At 43.3% G+C, this 24,173-nt stretch overlaps 1 protein-coding gene across 5 annotated transcripts in view; it reads left to right on the top strand.

Moving 5' to 3' along the window:
• The window catches only part of ZEB2 (zinc finger E-box binding homeobox 2), a 212,795-nt gene that overhangs the window by 78,917 nt on the left and 109,705 nt on the right, over nucleotides 1-24,173 (top strand). Inside the window, exon 2 of one of the 5 annotated variants that reach the window (XM_060257295.1) lies at nucleotides 13,424-13,518. The exons of the other annotated variants lie outside the window; for them this stretch is intronic. Within the exon in view, the coding sequence (XP_060113278.1) occupies nucleotides 13,506-13,518 (13 nt within the window). The 5' untranslated portion in view covers nucleotides 13,424-13,505. The remainder of the gene's footprint in view (nucleotides 1-13,423; nucleotides 13,519-24,173) is intronic. 5 annotated transcript variants of the gene reach the window in all.

The raw sequence follows: 24,173 nt of genomic DNA, 5'->3' as shown, positions 1-24,173 counted from the left end.
TCCTGCTCTCGTTCTCTTTCATGAGAGGAAACTGCACTGGGATCGTGCTTACTCTGCTATCAAAGCTCTCGCACTCAAATGTGTCTCATTACTGGCTGAAATGAGCAATGGCCATCTCTGGATCGTAATTAGAAGCCTTCCTTTTTTGAGGGGGTGGAAGGGGGTGTGGAAAGAAAGGCCATAAAATGAAACATCTCTCATAGTTTCCTGAATTTTTTTTTTTTTCAAAATGAAAAGTAACTAATTTCCACGGTTCCCGTGGTATTTAAATAAACCTGCCACCCTTATTTCCATAGATTAATGAACAGCAAAAAGATATATGGCAAAGGTTTATGCTCACACTCTTTCCTGCCTTATTGGGGGCATTCTCTTTAATTATAACATAAGTGTGATTTAGTAGTTATTTTTGTAACCTGGCAGAGATACTGCTTTTGCAGGCTTTGATTTCGGCAAATACCACTACATCAGTGTAACAACCGGTGACCTGTGCTAGCTATACTTCATAGCAATTAGAGAGAGCCCAGTTGCTATAGAAGCTCAATACATTTGGAATATCGATGTTTATTGTGGATTTATTTTAAAATCCACTGCCTGATATGTAGCTTGTAGCAGCTCAACAGCATTACATATTTTTGTCCCCCCCCCCCCAAAAAAAACCCCCAATGCTGATTTTTGTTTTTGCTTTTTGCTGCTCCCTGTTATGTGATCTTTCAGGGAGTTTTGTCACACACATTAATATGCAACTGTTCTGTTTTCTTTCAGAGGGCTTGTAAACTCTTTAAGCAGCAGAACACAGTTTCCAATTGTTGCAGTACTGAGTGGGTGGATAGGGGCTGGGACTGCAGGCTTGTCCAGTTGTAGATAGAATAAAACTGACAATGATGCAATGGAGTTGGCATCTGGACAACTCTCTGGAATGAATGGTGTTGCTCCAGCAGTCCCTCCAGTGGCTGAAGGTCTTGGAATAGGCTAGCACGAGAAAGGGTGGTGAAAATTGATCTGCACTATTACTCTGTGTATAAAAACCTAGCACTGGGGCCGTAGCACAGGTGTGTGTGTGTGTGTGTTGCCATTTATTAGTTTGTAATACTAGCTCAAAACATATGCCTAATGATTTTATACTCCAGTAGCTCAGGGAGTGCTCACCTCAGGTAACAAACCTTGCTGCAGTCATTCACAGTGTACTGATAGTTTTTTGTAGTCTTTGGCTTAACACTGAGACTTACAAGTGCATCTCCATCTTCCCAGTTCTCTTTTAGTGGTAAGTGGCTCAAAAGGGGAGAAAAAATAAACCTGCAATGTGAACATTTATTCTGATTTTTAAATACCGTCCATCGCTTGCTCTGGAGATGGTCCTCTATTCTAATTACTCGTATTTCCAAGAAAATTAGCCACACAAACTTATGCTATGTGTTGTCTCTGAGGCTGAAAGCAAATTAGGTTTCCAGTAAGACAGTACATCATAAAAAGTAGCGTGTTCTTAATGCAGATGATTTTTTTAAAAATTATGGTTGGACATTTTTGGCAGACAGAATGTCTTTTACTCCATCAAAATGACAGTTTCTTTTGTAACTGCTACATTCATAATTAGAAGGAGAGAAGCAATCTGCCTGATTTAATATACTAAAGGAGTTTAGCATCTTATTAATATTAGTATCTTGTTAATACTATCTTTTTCTTTAAAAAAAAATTCTTCTGTCTGCCAGGTGTGAAGCAGTAGGATTCAGACCAGAAATCAGGATAAATGGAATAAGGGAACTTGGGGGCGGGTTCAAAGTTTTATTTTTTATATGTGTAAGTCAATTACCTGCATGAGAGCGTGGTAGTTAATAAACGAGGGAGTCAGCAGCTAGAGATTCCTGATGTTTTTTAAAGTCCTTGCTAGCCCTGAAGCAAAGAAGAAATGTGGAGGCAGGATGATTGCTTTGTACCTGCTATGGAAGAGCTTGGGGCCGAGGCTGGACATCCCTGCCATTTTTCCTCAGAGTTCTCCTGTCCAGCAACAACTTACTAACCTGGGTTGTGGACCAAGGGTTTTGTTCAGTTAGTACTGATGGCCTTTTAAATTGGTTATTACCTTACGCAGTAGTCCATTTTTGGTAAGAGAGAATTTCTGCTCTCCTTTGAACCGTAGAACTAAAATTCTTATTTATTTGTTTGGTTTCATTGTTTCATTTTAAATTGTGTTTTGGAAGCTGCTTTGGGTTCCCACTGGAGAGAAAAGCAGAGCAAAAATACCTAAAGTAAATAAATGAATGGCTAGGCTATAGAGCTCTTCATAATCAAATATGAAGAACAGCGAGGTTTTTATTTGTTTGTTTTGCAAAGACGCAAGGGACATACAAACAAATGACCAAAACAAAGATTGTTCCTAGTGCAATTTTGGCACCTAAAGGAAATCAGTGGATACTTTGTACAGAACAAACACATGCAGATATCCTGTTCCCAATAATCCCTAGTGGCCCAGATTGATAAACTTGCAGTTATGACATCATTTTTTTCCCACTTTCACCCTGCTTTTCAACCAATGGGCCTCCTAGTGGTTGACAGTAAGTAAAAACGATAAAGCTGGAGGATCATTAAAACTGTGGTACAAATCAATAATAAATTGCATACAATATAAAATAGGAGGAAACATTTCTCTGCCTGTTTATGTCTTTAAAATGTGTCTGCCCTTTGATTCAGTGAGCTTGGGCATATTGAGGAGAGGTACTCAGTACATGTAATATAGAGGAGCAGAATACTATATTCGGAATAATGTAACTCCAGGTCTTTTCCTTCCTTCTTTTACTTTCATAGTCCTCAAATCTTGTCAGTCCCCTGTGCAAGCACCAGTCATTTCTGACTTTGGGGTGATGTCACATCACGACGTTTTCGTGGCAGACTTTTTACAGGGTGGTTTGCCATTGCCTTCCTCAGTAACTTAGTAAGCTTTTATTTTGTGACATCAGACCGGTTCTTCAAAATAGAACTGTTTACAGACTTACTGTGAAGAAGAACAAGCTTAGCTGGCAGGGCTGGCCCATCCATTAGGCAGCCCTCTCACCCACCCTCACCTCTTTAGTAAGGGAAATAGATAAACGTGACGGCGTGGCTTCTGCATCTCAGAGTTGCTTCCAGAAGTGACTGTGGCTGGACTGAGCATTGGTGGATGGGCAGCGTACACACTCTGAGGCACAGGAGCTGCACCGCCACCGTGGCACTCACCCTCACCCTTCCCAAGGGTGAGAGTGGGGGGAGGAAGGCTGTGGGTTGTTGGGTGGCGGGGCAGGGCAGGGCCTCGCCCAAGGAGCCAGGCACACTGAAGCCAGCCCTGTTAGCTGGTCTGTATTGTGGAGTGCTGACTCGATGAAGCCATTGAAGGGGGATATTTTTTGTTCCACAGACGCAATGGATAGGGTGAGGTGAGCTTCTTGTGAGTCATATGGGGTCTGCCTCCTTCTAGTGTGGTAGATACCTCATAGAACAAGATCTCACAGAAACTGAGATATGATGCTCCATAGAAAAGTGAGTAGACTCTGGATCAGTCAGCCTTGCTGAAGTGTATGAATGGACCCAAGTAACATATGGCAGCTCTTCTCAGGTTTTTAATCAGGTATCAGTCATAAATAACAAAAAAAGTTGCTGTAATTGTGTTGTATGAGTTTGCATTTTTCTCACTACAAAATGCTAAGTGCTAGAGACTATTTAGACCTGGTAATGTGTGCTGGTGAAAGTACTCCTTCCTCGCAGTTGGCGTTTGCCTCCCTTTCACTGCGGGTCTGTTGTTCCAATTCCGCATTAGAGGATTTTTTCCAGAGCAGCTTTCAATCTGTTCCATGTCTTTTGATTCCGCATTACTGTTGCTCAGGAAGTTCCCCCCACATTTGGAGTTATTTTCTCCTCTCCTCCTTACACCCCTTTTTTTTTATGCATGCGTGTTTGCATTACGTGATCTGTGATTTCCAGCATAATGAATATTAATGAACATGACCACCATGCGTATCGCTGCCGCATCCCGATTGGGTACTCATCCATGCTGCACACACAGAAGTTTAATGTACCTTTCCCACCTCTTTTTTTTTTTTAAATGTGTGCTTGTTTGTGTTACAACACAATAATTGAAACCTAATGGAAGACAGCAGTAAAGTAATCCCCCTTCATCCCACAATGCAATTCCAAACTTCCCTTTTTTTCCTGCCAGGCCATCCAGAAGATCTGATTTGCCAGCACACATGGTCTGACATGCTCACTGGCTGGCTTGTGACTGCAAGGTTGAGGATTCTCAAATGTGAACTGGGGGCATCAAGATCTCACAAGCCTGTGATTCCTGCTGAAGCCACCACCATCATTTGCCTCCCATATGAACATATGAAGCTGCCTTCTACTGAATCAGACCCTTGGTCCATCAAAGTCAGTATTGTCTTCTCAGACTGGCAGCGGCTCTCCAGGGTCTCCAGCTGAGGTTGTTCACACCTCTTTGCCTGGACCCTTTTTTGGAGATGCCATGGATTGAACCTGGGACCTTCTGCTTCCCAAGCAGATGCTCTACCACTGAGCCACCGTCCCTCCCATGGTCTAATGCACAAAATGGCGGGTCACATTCAATGGGCATGCAAGCACGTGATCAACAAGATACATGTTGAATGTAAAACACACGATTATCCCTTGAAAACAGTACTGAAGCACAAACAGCAACATGAATGAGATTATTTGGGGGGAGGGGTTCGGTTGAGGGAGGAGAGGAGACACTTTTTCCAAGGAAAAAAACCAAAAGCTAATTCCCATGTTTGAAGATCATAGCAAAACATGGAAAGCCATAAAAGCTCGGGGGTGGGGGGGGGTACAATGAAATAGATGTTCGGAGAATTGGGAAAAAGGCTTGTGTTACATCGCTATGTACTGTGTTGTGTTGTAACGCTAAATGGAGTTTTTTGTTTTTAAAAAATGGTTCATTGCCAGGCATGATTTCAAAGGGAAGGGAGCAAAAGTTATGCACAAGTGAATGACGCAATAACAGGGTGGAATCGTGGGTGTGGAATGATGTGGGTGTGTTCTAATGCTGCGGAAGCTTACCTGTGCATTTGCAAGAGTTCCACACAAGAATCTAGATCCCTGAGCACGGGGCAACCATAAACTTCTGGGAAAATGATCACGTTGGCGCCGTGCATAAAAGGGCGAGAAGCGGGTCAGTCCGCAGCACCGGCTCAAATAGTGCAGAATCCGACAGTAGCCCTGGGGAAAAATAGAGCCGTAATGCTGGGGCAAAGGCAACCGAATCGGCCTTTCTCTAATGAAAGAGCCACTGAAGTCTGCAGAAGTCTTCTTCATCTGGATGAAAGCTCCAAACTTTGCTTTTAGGAGTCATTGGATAGGATCCACCACACTGTATTTAAAGTCTGAAGCCATAGCCCGCATTTCTGTTTGACCTCTTGTGATTTCTCTGAGACTCTGTTAGTTACTTAGCAGTAGCTCAAATGTTACATAAAACCAGTTAAAGCAAAAGTGCAATGATGTGGGTGTGTTCTGATGCTGCGGAAGCTTACCTGTGCATTTGCAAGAGTTCCGCACAAGGATCAGGCTGGTTCTACTTTTTCTGCTCTAACATTCAAAGTAAAAGATTTCACTCGAAATTGTTGTGTGCCTTCCATTATTCACTCTGCAATAGAAGCAGGGAAAGCATAAAATGCCGTTCACTCTTACTTCCCATGCTTCTTTGTAAAAAAAAAACCGAAGTGACAAAGGAGAAGATACAGAATATTTATCTACTTGATTTCTCTCATTGGAGTGGGACTGCACTCTATGGGTTACAAGGAAAGGCCAATGTTGACCAGATGTTGCCTGGCCCTTGCTTGTAGGGAATATTTGCAACAAATTGGCCTCTGTTTCTGAAGTATGCAATTAGAAATAGCATATAAAATACTTGAGAGATGGGCCCACAGAGTACAAATTTATCTTGCAAACGGCACCAATCATGGTGGTTCACCGTTCATCTCCATCGACTGCGTTGACAGGCAGACAACACTGCTATCTGAAAGCCCTGCATGCATCATGTAAGCTGTGGGTGATAGATGTGAATTGTAGGCCTTTTCCCTCCTGAGTAGTTGTGGGTTTTAAAGGCTAAAATTGCTTCGTCATGCCACAATGAAAGTATGCATACATTATTTAGTTAAACCTAAGGAAAAATACAGCATTTCCTAGTTATCTTACGAAGGTGTCTCATCTTACAAATAGTCCACATTTAGTTATACTACTGTATCATCATAACAGAAAATATCACAGTTGAGTGGTATCAGTGAGAGAATTGGCCTTGTCCTAGGCCCTGAAATTTGTGTCGCTACAGCATAGCATTCAGGTAAGACTAAATATTCTACTTTAAGGCAAATGCAGATTTTAAACATATTTTTAATCTGACTTGTAATGCATAGGTTGGCAGGTGTGTTTAAACTATAACTGGTCACCCTGTAATATCTGGCAGAAGACCTTCAAAAAAGCTGAATGTGTTGATGCATTAAGAAGGCAAGGAACCAGGCAGGATTCCCAAGGCCTATCTTTCAGTGACATTCCTAGAAGGCTTCCCCCAGAACCAGGAATGACTATGGGATTCCCTTTCTAGCAGAGTTGCAAAGCGTGGAAAGAGATGCTGGCAGAAGTCCAAGTAGTGGGTGGAGGAAAGGGTATTGTTATTGTCTTCTCCTGGACCAAAATGTCTCTCAAGGGTCTGACTGAAAACTTTCTCACATGTATTATCTCCACTGTAGTGTACTGTGTGAGTAAAACAAAGACACATCCCAAACTTCATTCTCAAGCCCTCTCCTCAAACCCACCTCAGCCAAATATTCATATTCAGTAAGTGGTTTACTGGAAGACACATTGAATAAGTGAGTTTAATGTTCATGACAAGTTACAGGTGTCTGGTTATTTCTTGTCAAATGGTGATTCACTTTCCATTTTATTGCCTCTCCTTTCAGTTTTCTCCTTTGGCCTCCTTGCTCTATTTTTCTTTTCTCTCTTCCTCACGTCCTTCCCCCTTGCACTCTCTCCCAAGTTCTCAGGGGATTTATTTGTATGTGTTTTATTTTCACTAAAATACTTCAGGCTGTAAGCTTTGCTCTAAGGCCACAGCACGGCTTCAGCTGCAGTCCCACGCTCTTTTACAAGCATGTCATTACAGATCTGCAAGTGAGAAAGCAAATTCTCCCTACGGCATGTTTCGAAACCTGACATAAGGCCAATAGGACACTGAGTCAGAGGACCATTTTTACCTACCTTCTAAGCATGCAAAATTTCCTTGTGTTGTTTAATAGTTCTTTCGTGACTACAGCTGAAGTCCTGTATGCTAAATAATCCTCCAATCTGACTACGTCCCTTTCAGTTCTCATTGCTTTTAAATCTCTATGTTTTTTTATGACATACATGTTTCTGTAAGCTCAGAAGGCGGCCGCTGGCAGTGCACAGTTTCACACAGCTTCCTCAGTGACCCCTAACATCTGCCTAACCCCAAAGCATATACCAGGGGTGGCCAACGGTAGCTCTCCAGATGTATTTTGCCTGCAACTCCAACAGCCCCAGCCATTGGCCATGCTGGCTGGGGCTGATGTGAGTTGTAGGCAAAAAACATCTGGAGAGCTACCGTTGGCCACCCCTGGCATATACAAACCAGCTCTGACTTGGGTGAAAGGAGAGAGTGCTATTTTTAATTTGATTTTTAAGAAAACATGTTTGTTGTAATAATAGGCCAATCATCTTTTTAATTTTTTTTTTAATGGCAGTTTTCTGTTGACTGTGTGGTCATTTCTCTTCCGATCAGTTTCTCTTGCATGGGAAAATATCTGTGGTTTAGTCTTTTATCACTCTTTCATATTCTTCTTGGTGTCTGAGAATTTTGAACTCTTCTTCCTTTGTCTCCAAAAAGGAAACTGCTGAAAGCATTTCCACCCTGATGTTTAAATTATTTAAGTTGCAGGAACCAGACCTTTTCCCTCCTGAGTAGTTGTGGGTTTTAAAGGCTAAAATTGCTTCATCATGCCACAATGAAAGTATGCATACATTATTTAGTTAAACCTAAGGAAAAAAATACAGCATTTCCTAGTTATCTTATGAAGGTGGATACTTACATTTCAGAATTGATGGGGTTAGTGTTTCTTCATCTGTGAGGTAATATTATGAGTTACATGACTAGCAATCCTAAAAGTTTCTACAAATTGTCCTTTACTTAAACAACCACCACCACAACAAAAACAGCATAGTGGAATTTGCAAGCATCAGGGTTTCACAAAAGAGATCTGGATTTTTCCTCTCCAAGAAACAGGTAACACACTGTAGCAAAGGTTGTGTCAGCACTTTCATTATGATCTCTGTTTATAAGGAATTTATAGCTCAACTGTAAAAATACAGAAGGAGCAATTTTTTTTAAAGCTACTTTGAGCTGACATTTTTTATTAACCCTGGGTCAGAAAACCATACTCTTACTCAAACTAAATAGTATCTTTTCCCTAGATATGGTTAGCAGCAAGTTGTGGGGGTAAATATTATAAAGGTTCTTAATTAACCCTTCACTATTTGGTAATTTCTTTTTACCTCCCATCTTCCTTTTCATACATTAAGTTTTGATAAGATAATGTTTTGCACATTTAAAGACCCTCTCATTTTCAACCTAAGGGATTGTTAAAGTGACAGAAAGCTGCCTTTGTATAAACAAGCTGGATGTGGTCAGTCATCTACCACGCAACAAGCTTTATTGTGGCTGGTACTGGATATTTGTTCCTTCTGCACATGGTTTCATTATTTGGATTTGTGTGATAGGTTACTTCCAGGCTGTTCAGTGTATGAGGATAAAAGGTTAGGGAGATGGAGTCAGAGAACAATTGAGGAGTGACATGTAATAGAGGTTTACAGAATTATGCATAGGATAGAGAAGGTAGAGAAAGAAGTACTTTTCTCCCTTTCTCACAATACAAGAACTCATAGGCACTCAATGAAATTAATGAGCAGTAAACTGAGAACTGATCAAGGGAACCCCTTCTTCACCCAAAGAGTAATTATTGCCACCAGAAGTGGTGGTGGCTACAAGCATAGAGTGCTTCAAGAGGGCATTGTATAAATACATGGTGCAGAAGTCCATGAGTATCTATTAGCCAAAATATATAGATGGAATGCTATGTCTGGGGCTGTGATGCTCTGTATTCTTGGTACTTGGGGGGGGGGGGCAAGAGTGGGAGGGCTTCTGGAGTTCTGAACCTGCTGCTGGATCTCCTGATGGTATCTGGGTTTTGGTCACTGTATTGGACTGAATGAGCCATTGGCCTGGTCCAACACGGCTTCTCTTTTTGATTGTAACCTTTGTGGAGGTGATTTTTGGAACATTTAAAAACACACACGGGTTGGACCCATGCAAGAATAATTATTCCTGCCACCCCACCAATCCTTTTTAGGGTTGCCAAGTTCTTCCGCCGCAATTCGTACAGTGTTTCGCCGAGAATGCTCCAGTATCTGTGATAAAACTCTATGGTACCATACAGTTTTATCGCGAGTCTTAGAGCGTTTCCAGCACACTGTCCCCAGTGCAGTGACAGGGCTTTTCAGGGGCAGGGATCCCCCAGAAGCCTGCTCCCTGCCAGCGGGTTGGGGCTCTCCAGACCAGGGGATCCCCTGCCCCCGTAGGAGCTTGGCAGCCCGAGTCCTTTTTGATTCCAGAAAAGTTGGTCCCGTTCCTGAGTGTCAGACAGATGTGAAAAATCCAGATTGAAATTTCAGTTGTGCCATGAAGTTCAGTGAGTGTCCTTGGGCCGCAAGTTTTCAATTTAACTTCCCTCATAGGATTGTTGTGAGGATGAAATGGAAGAAGGGAGAATGATGTATGCCAGAGATATTGAAATCATTTCTTACGAGGGCTGGATCTGACATAAATGTCACTTCGTGAGGGAAGGCCACACGTGCCATAAAATGTAATGCCAGGTACCAGAGATATAGCCTTTATAAATGATACAGGTAAACCAATGAACAATATTTTTGTTTGCTCAAAATACAAACAAAAGTAATCGATTCTGATGAGGGAAAGCAATTGATTTACTGGGGAATCTACAAAAACTCCAATAAATGTATTTCATCATATGCAAGACAAGTTCCCCCCACACCCCACACCCCAATGGATACCATAAAAGGGGGGATATCTTACATTTCCATAAAAGCTAGTTACTTTTTGTATATATAGCACTTTTAGATGAGTATCTTACTTGCAATAAGGTAGTTTCTCAGCACTCCCCCATGCACCCAGCCTCAGCAGCAGAGCATGGTTATGATCTGTCTCTCTGCCACTGTGCTACCTCTGAGGATCTTGATGAGGCACACTGGGCTTACATGTCCACTGCCCCATCCCCACCACCAAAAGCCCTGTGAGGTGATTCAGGCTGAGTGATTGGCCTTGGAAGACCCAGACAACAAGTTCTTGGCTTAGTGGGGGGGGGGGGGGGTTCTGAACTTGGGTCTCCCAGATATCCCCACTTCCAGTTCTCATCCCTGCTGCATTTCCCACAGACGTGGTGGGGCTAAGGGGAAGACCTGATGGAGAGAATATTTCCAAAACCTCCAAGAGGTGTTTTTTGTCCTCCAATGACCCCTTTTCCTTAGGGGCTGAGAACAGGTGTGGGGGAGAAAGGAGACTGCTGTCTCTCACCTGCATGACACTCACTCTGCCTCCCAGGCTGAGACATCTTTCCTCTCAGAGCAGCATAAGAACATAAGAAAAGCCCTGTTGGATCAGGCCAATGGCCCATCCAGTCCAACACTCTGTGTCACAGAAGAACATAAGAGAAGCCCTGTTGGATCAGGCCAATGGCCCATCCAGTCCAACACTCTGTGTCACATAAGAATATAAGAGAAGCCCTGTTGGATCAGGCCAATGGCCCATCCAGTCCAACACTCTGTGTCACATAAGAATATAAGAGAAGCCCTGTTGGATCAGGCCAATGGCCCATCCAGTCCAACACTCTGTGTCATAAAAGAACATAAGAGAAGCCATGTTGGATCAGACCAATGGCCCATCCAGTCCAACACTCTGTGTCACACAGTGGCAAAATACACACACACATATATATATATACACACACACATACACACACACACACACTGTGGCTAATAGCCACTGATGGACCTCTGCTTCATATTTTTATCTAACCCCCTCTTGAAGCTGTCTATGCTTGTAGCCGCCACCACCTCCTGTGGCATGCATAAGAAAGCATAGTAGACTCCCAATCCACACACTTGGCCTCCTCCTCCTCTGCCAGCCCAATCTCTTCAGTGGCAAACGGCCACACCTCATGCTTGCTCTCTCCCCCCCTCCCCCCCCATGGTTGCTGTTTGGTGCAGGGGTGGCAGCACCAACTGCTCAGCTCCACCCAGCTATGTAGTGGCTTCACCAATCCTTGCTGAGCTGTGTTTAGAGGAGGCAGGAGGAAAAAAATACCACACGTCCCCCCACTATTTTACCTCAGCCTCTTCGCCCCACACTCTAGTAATTTCTTTTCTATTCCTTGACAGCTTTGATCACACACCACACCACATGTGCCCATTTGCCACCTCCATGTGGCCTTCTGCCTTCCCTCCCTCACACCAGTTGCTCACAGGCCAGATAAGAGCCCTGGTTCTTTCCCCCGGGCCATATGTTTGACATGAGTCTAAGAAACCTGACTATATTAATTCCTAACAAAAGTCATTCAGAAAGGTTGATCTGGGCAAGTCAGAGCCTGCCCATTTTTAGTGAGCAGGCATGATATAAATTCTACAGAATGCTTCAGAGTGAAATTGACATTTTAAAAACAGTTCACAGATTAAACTCCCAGTATAGCGTTTAATGAAGCTCATGAAATTTCAGCCAGTGACTTAGGTACAGGGCAGGTTTGGCATCCTCTAAGTTTAATTTTCTATGCCAGAAACTTGCAAACTTTTTTTGCCCAAACTTGAACTAGCCAACCTCTTTTTTGTTATAAGTTGCAAGGGATGGAGAACAACTTGGTGTGGAGCATAATGCCATCTTACTGTCAAACCCTCTAAAACTTGTTGAAAATGTGGAGGTTGCATTTATATAGTGTCACTGCAAACAGTCTGGTTTTGCAGAGCTCCACCATATGATAACTCCAAAAGATATTGTGCTTTGTGAAACTGCCCTTTGAAAACCTTGCTGTATGAAATATCCTCTAGAGACATTAGAAATTGTTCAAGAGTTGTCTCAACGTGTCTTAAATCTGAACACCTTGCTTTGATAGATGCCTATTCAGCGATGTTTTAGCATTTGTTTCTTTTCATGTTTATTCTCCTGTTGCACATGCATGCGTGTAGCCAAGTGTGCACATTAAATTTTAGCAAAGGTGGAGCATTTTAGCAAAGAGGAATAATTAAAATCGTAAAACAGGGTTAAGCCAATGGGCACTCCAGCCCAGTATCAGAGCTCCACCCTAAAAATTCCATCCTTGAAAGCTTCAAAGCACAACAGAACACGCAGTAGCTGTGTTCCACCAGTGGGTCACCCACCCCTGTTGTATTAAGACTTGAGTTTGGAGAGTGCTTGAGGGGTGAATGGTGAAATGCATCCACTACCACTGCTTTGGAGCTTTAAAGGGACAGTCAATCCTAATAACTCCTGACTGAGGAAGCAATGCAGGGCAGGATAGCACAGAAACAGAACTTTTCACAGCTTTTTTTTATGCCACAGTGACACTTAGTAAAGGGATCGTAGCCATATGGCAGGCATCTTTAAAGGGCTGGGGTTGGGTCTTACTATTTTATCTTTGCTTTTAGTTGGGGATATTTTAGCTATTACTGTAAGCCGCCTTGAAACAAGAGAAAAGGTGGGATACAAACGTTTAGAAAATAAATAAATATAACTCAAATATTTTGATACAAAGCTCTTCTTCAGCTTGTTAAATGCTGTAAAGATTAGTGCAGGGTTGTGCCAGTGTCTGCTGCTCTCACAGGGCAAAAAGGGCATCTCTATCCAGCTTTATGCTTCCACAGAGGTACAAGGTACATTCTTTCATTGGGCTGCACTGGGAGTAGAGGACTTGGGTCATGGTGCCATGGAAAGATCATTAAATTCTGGGCAGTTAAGCTGGAGCACCATATAATTGAGATGATACAAAAACGGATGAGTCAGGTTAGTGATGCTATTTTGTTCCCATTTGTTGATTGGTTTCTCACCTTGTCAATGAGCAAAGCCAAGGCCTATAAATATTGCACAGGTTGAGAGGAGGCTGACTTGTCCTCCACCTTCTAGGCCAATCAAGAGGCACACACGTCATGCGCCTTCTTTAGCCATTACTAACGGAGGAGGGTCAGAATCGTAGCCTGTAGTAAAGCTGGACAGAGAGGACCATTTTAGCCCCATGAAAGCAGCAGATACTGGCACAAGACTGCATTAATTTTTTTTCTCATTTTGTTTTTAATCCAGTTATGCAGATGAGTTACATTTAGCTGGGCTTCAGTTCTGTAGACTGTTGGTTCAGTTAACAGGGCCAAATGGAGATACTTCTATGCAGCTACAAGGTAGGAATCACCATATTTTTGTTTCAGAGCTGTTTCTTCCTCTTCTTCTTGCCAAGGTGCTAAATGTGGGCCGCAAGATTCTTGTCATTGAAATACTACTATCATATTGATGGCTTCTATGAAGCCCATGAAATATTCTCAGTATTGGTTTGGCCTAGCAGATAGACTATATATTCCCTTCCAAGGTTTTTGTTTTGTTTGTTTTTTTAGTCCTCAAAATGCCCATTAAATGAATCTTATTCTCCAAACTGTTTTTTTTTTTTTTTGCTTTCAAACCTGAAGAGAAAGAATCAGAAATATGAGGGGTCTTAATAACTTTCTTAAAGCTTACATTAGCATTACTGATTTCTGTTTTTATGCTAGAAAATGTTCAGAAAAGCTTATATGGTGTCCGGTGTGTTGTAATCAAATGTTGTTGGTTATCTTCATTGTTATCCTTAGCAGAGCAACAACCCATTGATTTCAATGGACTCTGTTTTAGGGTTGCCAGGTCCAACTCTGGAAAAACCTGGGGACTTTGAGGGTGCAGCCAGGAGACTTTCCCTTCCCTAAATAAATAAAAAGACAGCAGTACAGTTCCCCTGAATAGTCTTCATGTCCTCGTACTCTTTTTTTTTTTTTACCTTCAAAAGGTTCCCCAGCAGCTACACTTCCACTAAATGAAAGTGAAATTTGTCATACCCTCACAAGTACTTGGTAGGCTCTGGTAGCATTTTCAAGCAGAGCTTTATTAAGGGACACACACGCACACTCACAAAACAGCCAAAATAAATACAGTTTGCAAGCCTGCACTTTTGTGATCTCACCGGGTCAGTTTATTCATGGGAGTTGCTGAATGTAACAGTCTGCTGTATTTCAACCAACTTTTTCAGACTAAGACAGGAAAATGAACGTAAGGAATAAAGCAGTCTAGGGGCTGGAGTTTTCCTCCATCTCATAATCCGGTTCTAACTCTTTACTATCCATTTTACTATGCAAACAACTTCTGAAACAAATGCAAGACAGAGGGACTGTGTTCTCTTCCTTTCTCACAGTTTCACACACTTACCAGGTAAAGCCATGTGACTCTGCCTGCTTACCCCCACCCCTTGCAGCTTTCCTCCTACAGAGATTTAAAGGCACACACACATCCCAGGACACAGTTGGCAAGCTTCTTCTAAAACTGTGGAGATTTAATGGTACATCATGAGCATTGGGATGGGGCTTCCCCCTTCCAGCCAGCTGGCAAGCAGTGGGGAGGAGCTTCCAAAACTCAGGAGACCCCAGCCTGGACCTGGGGACTGGCAAGCCTGTTCTGTTTGAATGCCGCTGCTTATTTGTTTATGTGGTGTTGGCAAAAAAATGCCTTATCAGACAAATGTCCTTAGTACGAGGTTGAAACACAAACCATTAAAAAAAAGCATTTGGGATTAATACTTAACTCAAGCTCAGCTCTAGACTTTTTTTTTTTAACCAGTCACGATGATTTTTTTGTTTGCCCATACAAAACATGTTCATGATGGTAACCATTCTGTGACTCACTTTCAAAAGTCTAAAATTCCACTCCTCAGCACAATAATACTGGAAGCTTGTATTCATGATAAACCAGCTCACCCAATTATATGCACATACAGACCCAACAGACAACAATATGCAGACCCAAACAGACAACAATGTCTAGACTGGAAAGCAAGCTCAATTTAGGGTCTTGTGAATGGCCCTTAACAGCAGAATATATAAAGTACAGTGCTTACAGGCAGTATTCTGTAAGCATGAATGTAATTTCCTTGCCTAGCCTGTATCACCAACTGAAAACTACCATTTTGCATTATTAGAAAGAATTGTACTATATGCAATCGTAATATAAAGAGACCTGGATGCATAAAGCTGTTTGCTGAAATATTGTTTTCAAAATACACAGAGTCATTTCGCACTTTAACTTACACCTTTTCATTACCTGCTAATAAAACTAGAATGAATAGATTTGCCTAAACTTGTTTTGCTAATAGTGTTAGCCTCCTGGGTAAGGCAAGCCTTCAGAGATAAACACACTACATTATAAACCCCCGTTATTCTTTTTTTCTTTTCTTTTAAGAAACTCATCTAATGATAAGACACTGAGCTCCCGCCCTTCCAATACACACTCATTCACCAGTTCTTTTTTCTGCTCCCTCCTGTTTTCCTCCTCCCAGTGCTATAAGCATCCTTGTACTATAGATAACAGAGTTAAGTATAGAAAATGCAGTGTAGCTCAGCTCCCTGCTTCTCTGCTGCCATGTGAATTATAAATCTTACAAACAGGGGTGATACATCATTTTTTTTATTAAACTTATAACATGACTGCCGCATGAATAGTGTTTATATAGAAGGATATACATTTAATTTACTCCCAGAGAGCACTGCAAAAGAATATAAATTTCATTTTGAAACTTCATGTAAGGTAAAAGTTCATCAAATATGAACTTATATATAGCATTTTAATTGAGGCCTTCAGAATTGCATGTCCTTCCTCAAGGTATCAAAGAGCAAATATCTGTTGTGTGGTTGTAAAATCAGCCCTAATTTTCCTACTATGAAGAAACAGATAATCAGCTTGTAAATTTTACCCATATTACTCTCTCTGTATGTTAAGCCATAAATTCAAAACGGTATGCAGGTTGGTGAAAATTGAGGTCTAGGCAGTAAAGCATGTCCATAAACTTTTTTTTTCAGGTTGTTGGAATAGAACAAATCAAAAGCTGTTCCTGGTTGTATGATATTCTCTTTTGATAGACCAGGCTGCTTGTTGTTAGCAATCCAAGTGCAGAGGTTAGTCAGAGCAGAATGTAATTTCTAGCAATCTGACAGACCTGAGGATTGAAGCGGCAGGTTTTCCCTTCCGATTTCAGGGAATTGCTTCTTACTGTGACAAATGATTAGCTGTTATCTCTGACTGAATTTGATTTCTACAAGCAGCTGAGTCAGGTAACTTTGCAGCGTTTGAGGGCTGGTGATTTTTTTTTATTTTTTTTTACAGTAAATGAAATCGTCTCTCACCCATTTCCCTCCTCCCAAGTCACATGTTTCCCAAATGAAATCTTTCCTGTTGGGAAAGGTGAACAACTATTCCCCCCCCCCTTTTTTTTTTTTGTTAACCAGAGGAAGATTTACCAGTTTATCTCTCATTGTGGTTGATTGGATGGATCTGGGTGGGGAGGAGATGGATGCTGACATCTACATTGGGCTAGAGTCACAGAAGAATTCCTGTAACATGGCATTCTGGGGAGGGAGGGGAATCAAAGCTTCCAATATTGCATAAAATCCGTAGAAGAAACTGCTCAGAGTCATGTGGCATAAACTGGAATTAGTAAATTTGGTTTTGTATTGTTTCTATAGGAGATATTGAATTGTAATAATAATTTGATGAAACCTATTAAAGTCGCAACATCGTACTGCGGAAAACCCACTGGAAGTTTTCTGCATCGCTTAAGCTCACATTAAAGGTCAAGCTTTGCTGGGCATTTTTGAGGGTGGTAGTAACAACGGAGTATGTATTGAGGGGGCTGGTTTTTCTTTATCCAAACCTTAGTTACAAGATAGGTACTCCTCAAGTTTCAGTTTTTTCCGTATGCTTTTGCAAGAGGATGGAAGAGAAAAGTCTTCTTCAGTGATGCTAAATGCATTGTGAACAGTTGCAGTGCTATTAGAATTGCCAAGTCTGGGTTGGAAAATACCTGGAGACTGGGAGAGGACAAAATTTGGGGAGGGGAGGAGCCTCAGCATGGTATAATGCCATAGAGTTCACCCTTCAAAACAGCCATTTTCTCCAGGGGAGCTGATCTCTGCCAGCTGGAGATCAGTTGTAAAAGCAGGAACTCTCCAGGCTCTACTTGGAGGTTGGCAACCCTAAGTGCCATTGCTTGCACTGCATAGAGCACAACAGCACTCTTCTAGATTGCTTACAGTGATGGAAAGTGCTGTTGAGTCACAGCTGACTTATGATGGTCCCATAGGGCTTGCAAGGCAATAGACTTTCAGAGGTGGTTTGCCGTTGCCTTCCTCTGTGAAGTGACCCTGGACTTCCTCCATGCTATCCCATCCAAATATGGACCAGGGCTGACACCACTTAGCTTCTGATAAGTTTGGGCTAGCCTGGGCCATCCAGATTGCTTATAGATGATTCAAAATATTTGGGCTATAAACGGGGAGTATTGTGTACAGTTTTGGTGCTTTATGACTTAACAGAAATTCAGAATTCTTAGACTAAAGTAATGCCTACTAATTCCACCAGAATTTGGTGATAAGGAGAATAAGACCAAGGTAATGAGAATAATTTCAGATCTTCAATCAGAAAAGGACTTTTGCGTCATCCCTTTATACCGTCGTAATGTTGCTATGTGCGCTGGTTGCACTTGTATGCATTTTCTTGCAAACGCGTGCTATGGACACAAACTAAAAAACTGCAGCCAGGCATAGATTCCCACAATATCTACAGCTAGTGAAATATGTGCAGTCGCATGATGATCTACTTGTGGATGTATGTTACTTCCTACGTAGAAGTGCTTTTGTGTAAGAATTTGGTAGTATCTAAAGCAGCTGTTGGATACTTTTTTTCTCTGGCAAAGCCTATCCTACTGCTGTTGTTTTTATCTATTAATTTCTCATCCTTGAGCCAGTGTACTAGCAAGACCAAAAATGACTTCCTTGGTAGAGACATGTGGTATCATATGGATGAACAGCACCATAGAAAAACTGTCCTTGATCTAGCTGAATTCCTGTTTTATTATGTGGTTCATGAAACAAACAAACAAAAAGATCTAAATAAGTGAATTCCGTGAGGTTTCTTTTCCTAGAATCATAGAGTTGGAAGGGACCTCCATGGTCATCTAGTCCAACCCCCTGCACAATGCAGGAAACCCACAAATACCTACCCCAAATTCACAGGATTTTCATCGTTGTCAGATGGCCATCTAGCCTCTGTTTAAAAACCTCCAAGGAAGGAGAGCCCACCACCTCCCGAGGAAGCCTGTTCCACTGAAGAATTGCTCTAACAGTCAGGAAGTTCTTCCTAACGTTGAGCCGGAAACTCTTTTGATTTAATTTCAACCCATTGGTTCTGGTCCTACCTTCCAGGGCCACAGAAAACAATTCCATACCATCCTTTATATGACAGCCCTTCAAGTACCTGAAGATGGTGATCATATTATCTCTCAGCCACCTCCTCTCCAGGCTAAACATCCCCAGCTCCTTCAACCGTTCCTCATAGGACTTGGTCTCCAGACCCATCACCATCTTTGTCGCCCTCCTCTGGACCTGTTCCAGCTTGTCTATATCCTTCTTAAAATGTGGTGCCCAAAACTGAACACAGTACTCCAGGTGAGGTCTTATCAGAGCAGAGTAAAGCAATACCATCACTTCACGTGATTTGGACACTTTACTTCGGTTGTTACAGCACAAAATTGCATTTGCCTTTTTAGCCACCGCATCACACTGTTGACTCATGTTCAGTGTATGATCCACTAAGACCCGTAGATCCTTTTCACACATACTACTGCTAAGACAAGTCTCCCCCATCCTATATATGCATGGGATTTTTCCTACCAAATTGCAGAACTTTACATTTATCCCTGTTAAAATTCATTTTATTGGTTTTAGCCCAGTTTTCCAGCCTGTCAAGGTCATCCTGTATCCTGTTTCTGTCTTCTACTGTATTTGCAACCCCTCCCAATTTAGTATAATCGGCAAATTTAATAAGTATTCCCTCTATTCTTTCATCCAAATCATTTATAAAGATGTTGAACAAAACAGGTCCCAGGACAGATCCTTGAGGCACTCCACTTGTCACTCCTTTCCAAGAGGATGAGGAACCATTCACAAGCACTCTCTGGGTGCGATCTGTCAACCAGTTACAGATCCACCTAACGGTAACAGGATCCAAACCACATTTTACCAACTTGTCAACAAGGATAGTATGTGGAACCTTATCAATAGCCTTACTGAAATCAAGATAAACAACATCTACAACATTCCCCTGATCCAGCAAGGGAGTCACTTTCTCAAAAAAAGAGATCAGGTTAATCTGACATGACTTGTTCTTCAGAAAACCATGCTGGCTCTTAGTAATCACATCCATTCTTTCTAAATGTTCCAGGACTGACTGTTTGATTATTTGTTCTAAATTTTTTCCAGGTATAGACGTCAAGCTGACGGGTCAGTAGTTACCCAGATTGTCTTTTTTCCCCTTCTTGAAGATAGGGACAACATTCACCCGCCTCCAATCTTCCAACACGTCTCTTCCTGTTTTTAATGTTCAGCGCAGTAGTCCCTATTGTTGTTGAACTTGGGGCTTGGCTTTCATCAGACTTTTGCTTGCATGAGTATCAGTGTTTCTATCATTATTATGGCAGATAATCCTTTTTGTTTTTATTTGTGATGGGGGGTGGGTCCCATTCCCCTTAACGACCCACTGCAACTCCAAGTTTTTGTCATCTGCCCTTCAGATTTCAACTATACGTGGTTGGAAGCAAATCTCACTTCTCATTTTCTCAATCAGGGGTCATTTAATAGAAAAAGAGGTGTTGGAGCTCATTAGCACAACTCATTTGCATATGCCACACACCTCTGGCATCTGGAAGGTGTACTAAATTATATCAACTTAGAATCTACCTTAAAATGCTTCTTGAATTGTAATTGCCGTAAAAACTTTACTCCCTTATACTTTTAAAATTACTTTCTCCTAAGTGGCCACAGTCTGCTGTATACTGTATGTTCTGGTTACTCTTTCTCTCTCTCTCTCTTTTGTGGGGAAAAATATTAGAAAGTTTGTCAAATCGTAGAGTTCAGCAAAATTTTCACGGGGGGGTTGAACAATGGAGAGCAGAAGCAAGTAATCTTTTTTCCTTTTTGGGGGGTGGGGTGTAAGAAAGAAAGAGCACAAGAAAATGTAGAGGTTCTGGAGCTCTGCTCCTGTGAGCTTTTGCCCAAAATGAGTCCTTCTCTCAATTGATTTTACTGTTTATTGAGCAGTCCAAAATAACAATTGTGTCCTCATCCACTATAAAATAGAAGTGTATTCCCAGGACCCATCCCTGATTGAATAGATCTCACTGGAGTGCCCCCTCAAAGACATAACGGACTGACTCATACACAGCGTTGGGTACCAACTTCTTGGCAGCTCTTCTGCAGGAGTTCCATAGATAAACTGCTGTGATGTACAGCTCCCGTTCCTTTTAGTGCGTCTAATGTAGAGGAAGTCCCTGGTGGATTTTGCCCTTGGACTTTTTACAGTTTACGGAAAACAAGAATGAATCCAGCCTCCAATTAAATATCCCAGAAATGGCCTTCAGATCTATCATAACAGATTAATAGTTTCACACTATATCAAGGTTATAGCCTACATACTTACAAGAACTAAAATATAAGGTGAAGTGAGTATGGCTGGAAATTTGATAGGTTTGACCTGGTCCAAGAGAAGCCTCTTTCAAACCACAACTTGGCAAATCAGATGGGGAGAAGAAACTTTCTGCCTTATATATCTATAGAGCCGGTTTGGTGTAGTGGTTAAGTGTGCGGACTCTTATCTGGGAGAACCGGGTTTGATTCCCCACTCCTCCACTTGCACCTGCTGGAATGGCCTTGGGTCAGCCATAGCTCTGGCAGAGGTTGTCCTTGAAAGGGCAGCTGCTGTGAGAGCCCTCTCCAGCCCCACCCACCTCACAGGGTGTCTGTTGTGGGGGAGGAAGATAAAGGAGATTGTGAGCCGCTCTGAGACTCTTCGGAGTGGAGGGCGGGATATAAATCCAATATCTTCTTCTTCTTATATGGAGGGAGGTTTTTGAGCAGGAATGCAGTTCCAGCTGGTTTGACATTGGAGGTGTGACCTAATGTGCAAATGATTTCCTGCTTTTTTCCACAAAAAAGCCCTGTGTGAAACAACGATGCCATCAGGGGGTGTGGCATAATATGTAAATAAGTTCCTGTTGAGCTTTTTCTACAGAAACCCCTTTATATATGTATACTAAGTGAGCAATTAAGAGAGCAGATGAGCTTCCTTCTTCTCATAGTATGTTGTGCACATAATATTTCTCTGATCAGGTAAAATGGCATCATTAAAACTTCTTGGTTTTGGTGATTAATTTTGTTTTGTTTTATTATCAGCTCTTGAGGTTATTACAGAGGCTATGAAATTAGCACACCAAATGTGAACAGGAAGGATGTGAATTAGTTTAAATCTATAATATAGAGAGTAAATAAAGTGATAGACTTACAAGGCTATACATTTCCTGTTTAAAAAAACCCACAAATTCCCTTATCAGAGCTTACTTGAAAGGAATATGTCCTACTACAGAAGGCAAATGCCTTGAGGAATTTAGAAAATATTAAAGGCTTTTGTCAGGAGTTTAGGCTTGGTCCAGGTTTCCTGTGCAGTCAGCCTTCTTGTCCCCACATAGATGTTTGGCTTTTCCTCCTTCTCCTTCTCCCTCTCTCTCTTCCTTGTGAAGGGGAAGAGTAAACTCTCCTTGCTGCCTGGCAGTGTCAGATTAAATACCGAGATGGCGACAGGAAAAAGGCTGGGAGGAAAAACAAAAGTCAGGGGGGTGGGAGTTATCAGGTTGGCAACGGAACTGCAGGCTTGTCGGCCTCCAATTTACAGAAATCCAAACAGATTTTAGTTGACATGATCTACAATCATTACCACCGGAGCAGAGCTAATTAAGAAATTAGCTTTCCTGATTGCCTGTTCTCACAGTGATGAGTAGTTGAATAATGTTGTGCGGCTGAAATGTTCTAAAAAAATCAGAGTTTTATCAAGAGTTTGGGCTTTTGTAGTAGTGAGCTTGCATTTACTTCACAAAATCACCACAGTATCATGCCAGGCTGCAACACCTCTCAGGTGGCCAACTTCCCCTCACTCTAGCTGGTTATTTGTGTGGAAGAGCCACTGAACCTTGGTGGAACATGGGATAGAGTTTTACAGCCCAATCCAGACATAAGTGATGGCTGGCCGTGGCGTAGCTGCCGCTCTGCTAGTAGACTTCCTGAGGACTTCGGCACACTGGAGTGTGGGGAGGGGAGAGGCGTAGCTTGCTGTGAGGGAGTCAGTCGCCATGGCAATGCCACTGGCGTAGGCATGCAAGGGAGGCAGAGGCAGCCGGAGGGGAGGGCCAGCCCACCCACCCCCATTGGCCAGTCCTGGCGCATGCACCACGGCTCATGACAGTCAGGGATGGGGAGAGGCGGCCCCAGAGAGGTTGATAGCCATCCCCAACCCGCTCCCAAACAGAGAACGGAGCCAATGATGGGCAGACCATCAAAGGCAAAAGAGAGACGTCCCACCAACACGGGGAGGGAACAGGAGAGAAGCTGGGCAGGTACGCATGATAACCCTGGCTTGGTGGTGAGGTGGGGATGGGGGCGAAACTGGCCCTCATGGGACCATGGAGAAGCTGTCAATCCCCTCACACCCTCCTACTGTCAAAAGACTCTGCCAATGGCAGGCAGACAAGCAGGCAGTACCAAATTCAGGACTTCGCTGTCATAGACAGCGGCTGGAATGTGTGTCTGGGAGTGAGCAGCCCAGCAGCAAACACCTCCCCCCCACCCAGAGCCCCCCTGTGTTGCCCTGAGGCCCCATGCCATGTGCACAAAACACTTCCCCGGGGGCCGCAGAACTCAGAGTGCGAGTGCATCAGCCGCAGAACTCTGAGTCCACTTCATCAGCCCCCCCTTAGTGCCCTGCACACAACAACCCTGTGGGGTCTGGTAGGTTGTCAGCCCAGCCAGGCTGAGCGGCAGCACTCCCCTCCCCTGTCCAGCCACATGGGGGGAAGAGTGGCAGCTCATAGACCGTCCCCCCAAAAAACCAAGTTTGCGCACCCTCCCAGGCATTCCCTCAGAGAGGCCACTGACGGGGGGGGGGGTTGCCCAGGGAACGTGCAGCAGATGCCAAGCAGGAGAGACAACAGAGGGCAAAGCTCAGACTTTATTTTTCCAGAACAGAGCGCAACAGTCTCCCTGGCGTGCGCTGGGCAGTCTGGCCGTGGGCGGGGCTCCATTCATCTGAGGGAGTGGGGGGGCCATAGAGCAACACACGCGGAAGCCTCTGTGTTGGAGTCCCACCTGCAAAACGGAGATACAGATCAAGAGCACCTGCAGGGGCAGTGGCTGGAAGAGCAGACTGCGTTTCAGCCGGGCGCTGTCTTAAAGGAACAGTCTCTGGCACTTGAACCAGGCAGTGGGCTCTGGCAGGGGGCATTTGCTGACACCGCTCCCCTGTGTTGCCACCTGCTCCCTTCCCTTGGTCTGCCCTCTGCCGTGTTCCCAACTCCTGGCAGGGCAAGGTGTGTGTGTGTGGCAGCTGCCCCATTGTAATGGCAGGAGTTGGGAACATGGCAGAGGGCAGACCAAGGGAAGGGAGCAGGTGGCAACACAGGGGAGCGGTGTCAGCAAATGCCCCCTGCCAGAGCCCACTGCCTGGTTCAAGTGCCAGAGATGCTCGCACACCAAGTGGTTGAGAGTTAGGGGAAGTGGAGGCTGGGGGGCAGTGGAACTTACCCAGCCATGGGCGACAGTCCTCGCATGCAGAGCCTCTGGGAGCCCGGAACCTGTGGAGACCTGGAAACAAGAGCAGTTAGCCCCAGGGGAGAGACCTCTCTCTCCCCCTCGCAAGTCAAAATACTGTCAAAGCATCCGCGTAG

The sequence above is a fragment of the Heteronotia binoei genome, chromosome 16 (assembly GCF_032191835.1).
Source record: "Heteronotia binoei isolate CCM8104 ecotype False Entrance Well chromosome 16, APGP_CSIRO_Hbin_v1, whole genome shotgun sequence".
In the NCBI taxonomy this organism is placed as follows: Eukaryota; Metazoa; Chordata; class Lepidosauria; order Squamata; family Gekkonidae; genus Heteronotia; species Heteronotia binoei.
This window is presented reverse-complemented; position numbering and strand designations above follow the sequence as displayed.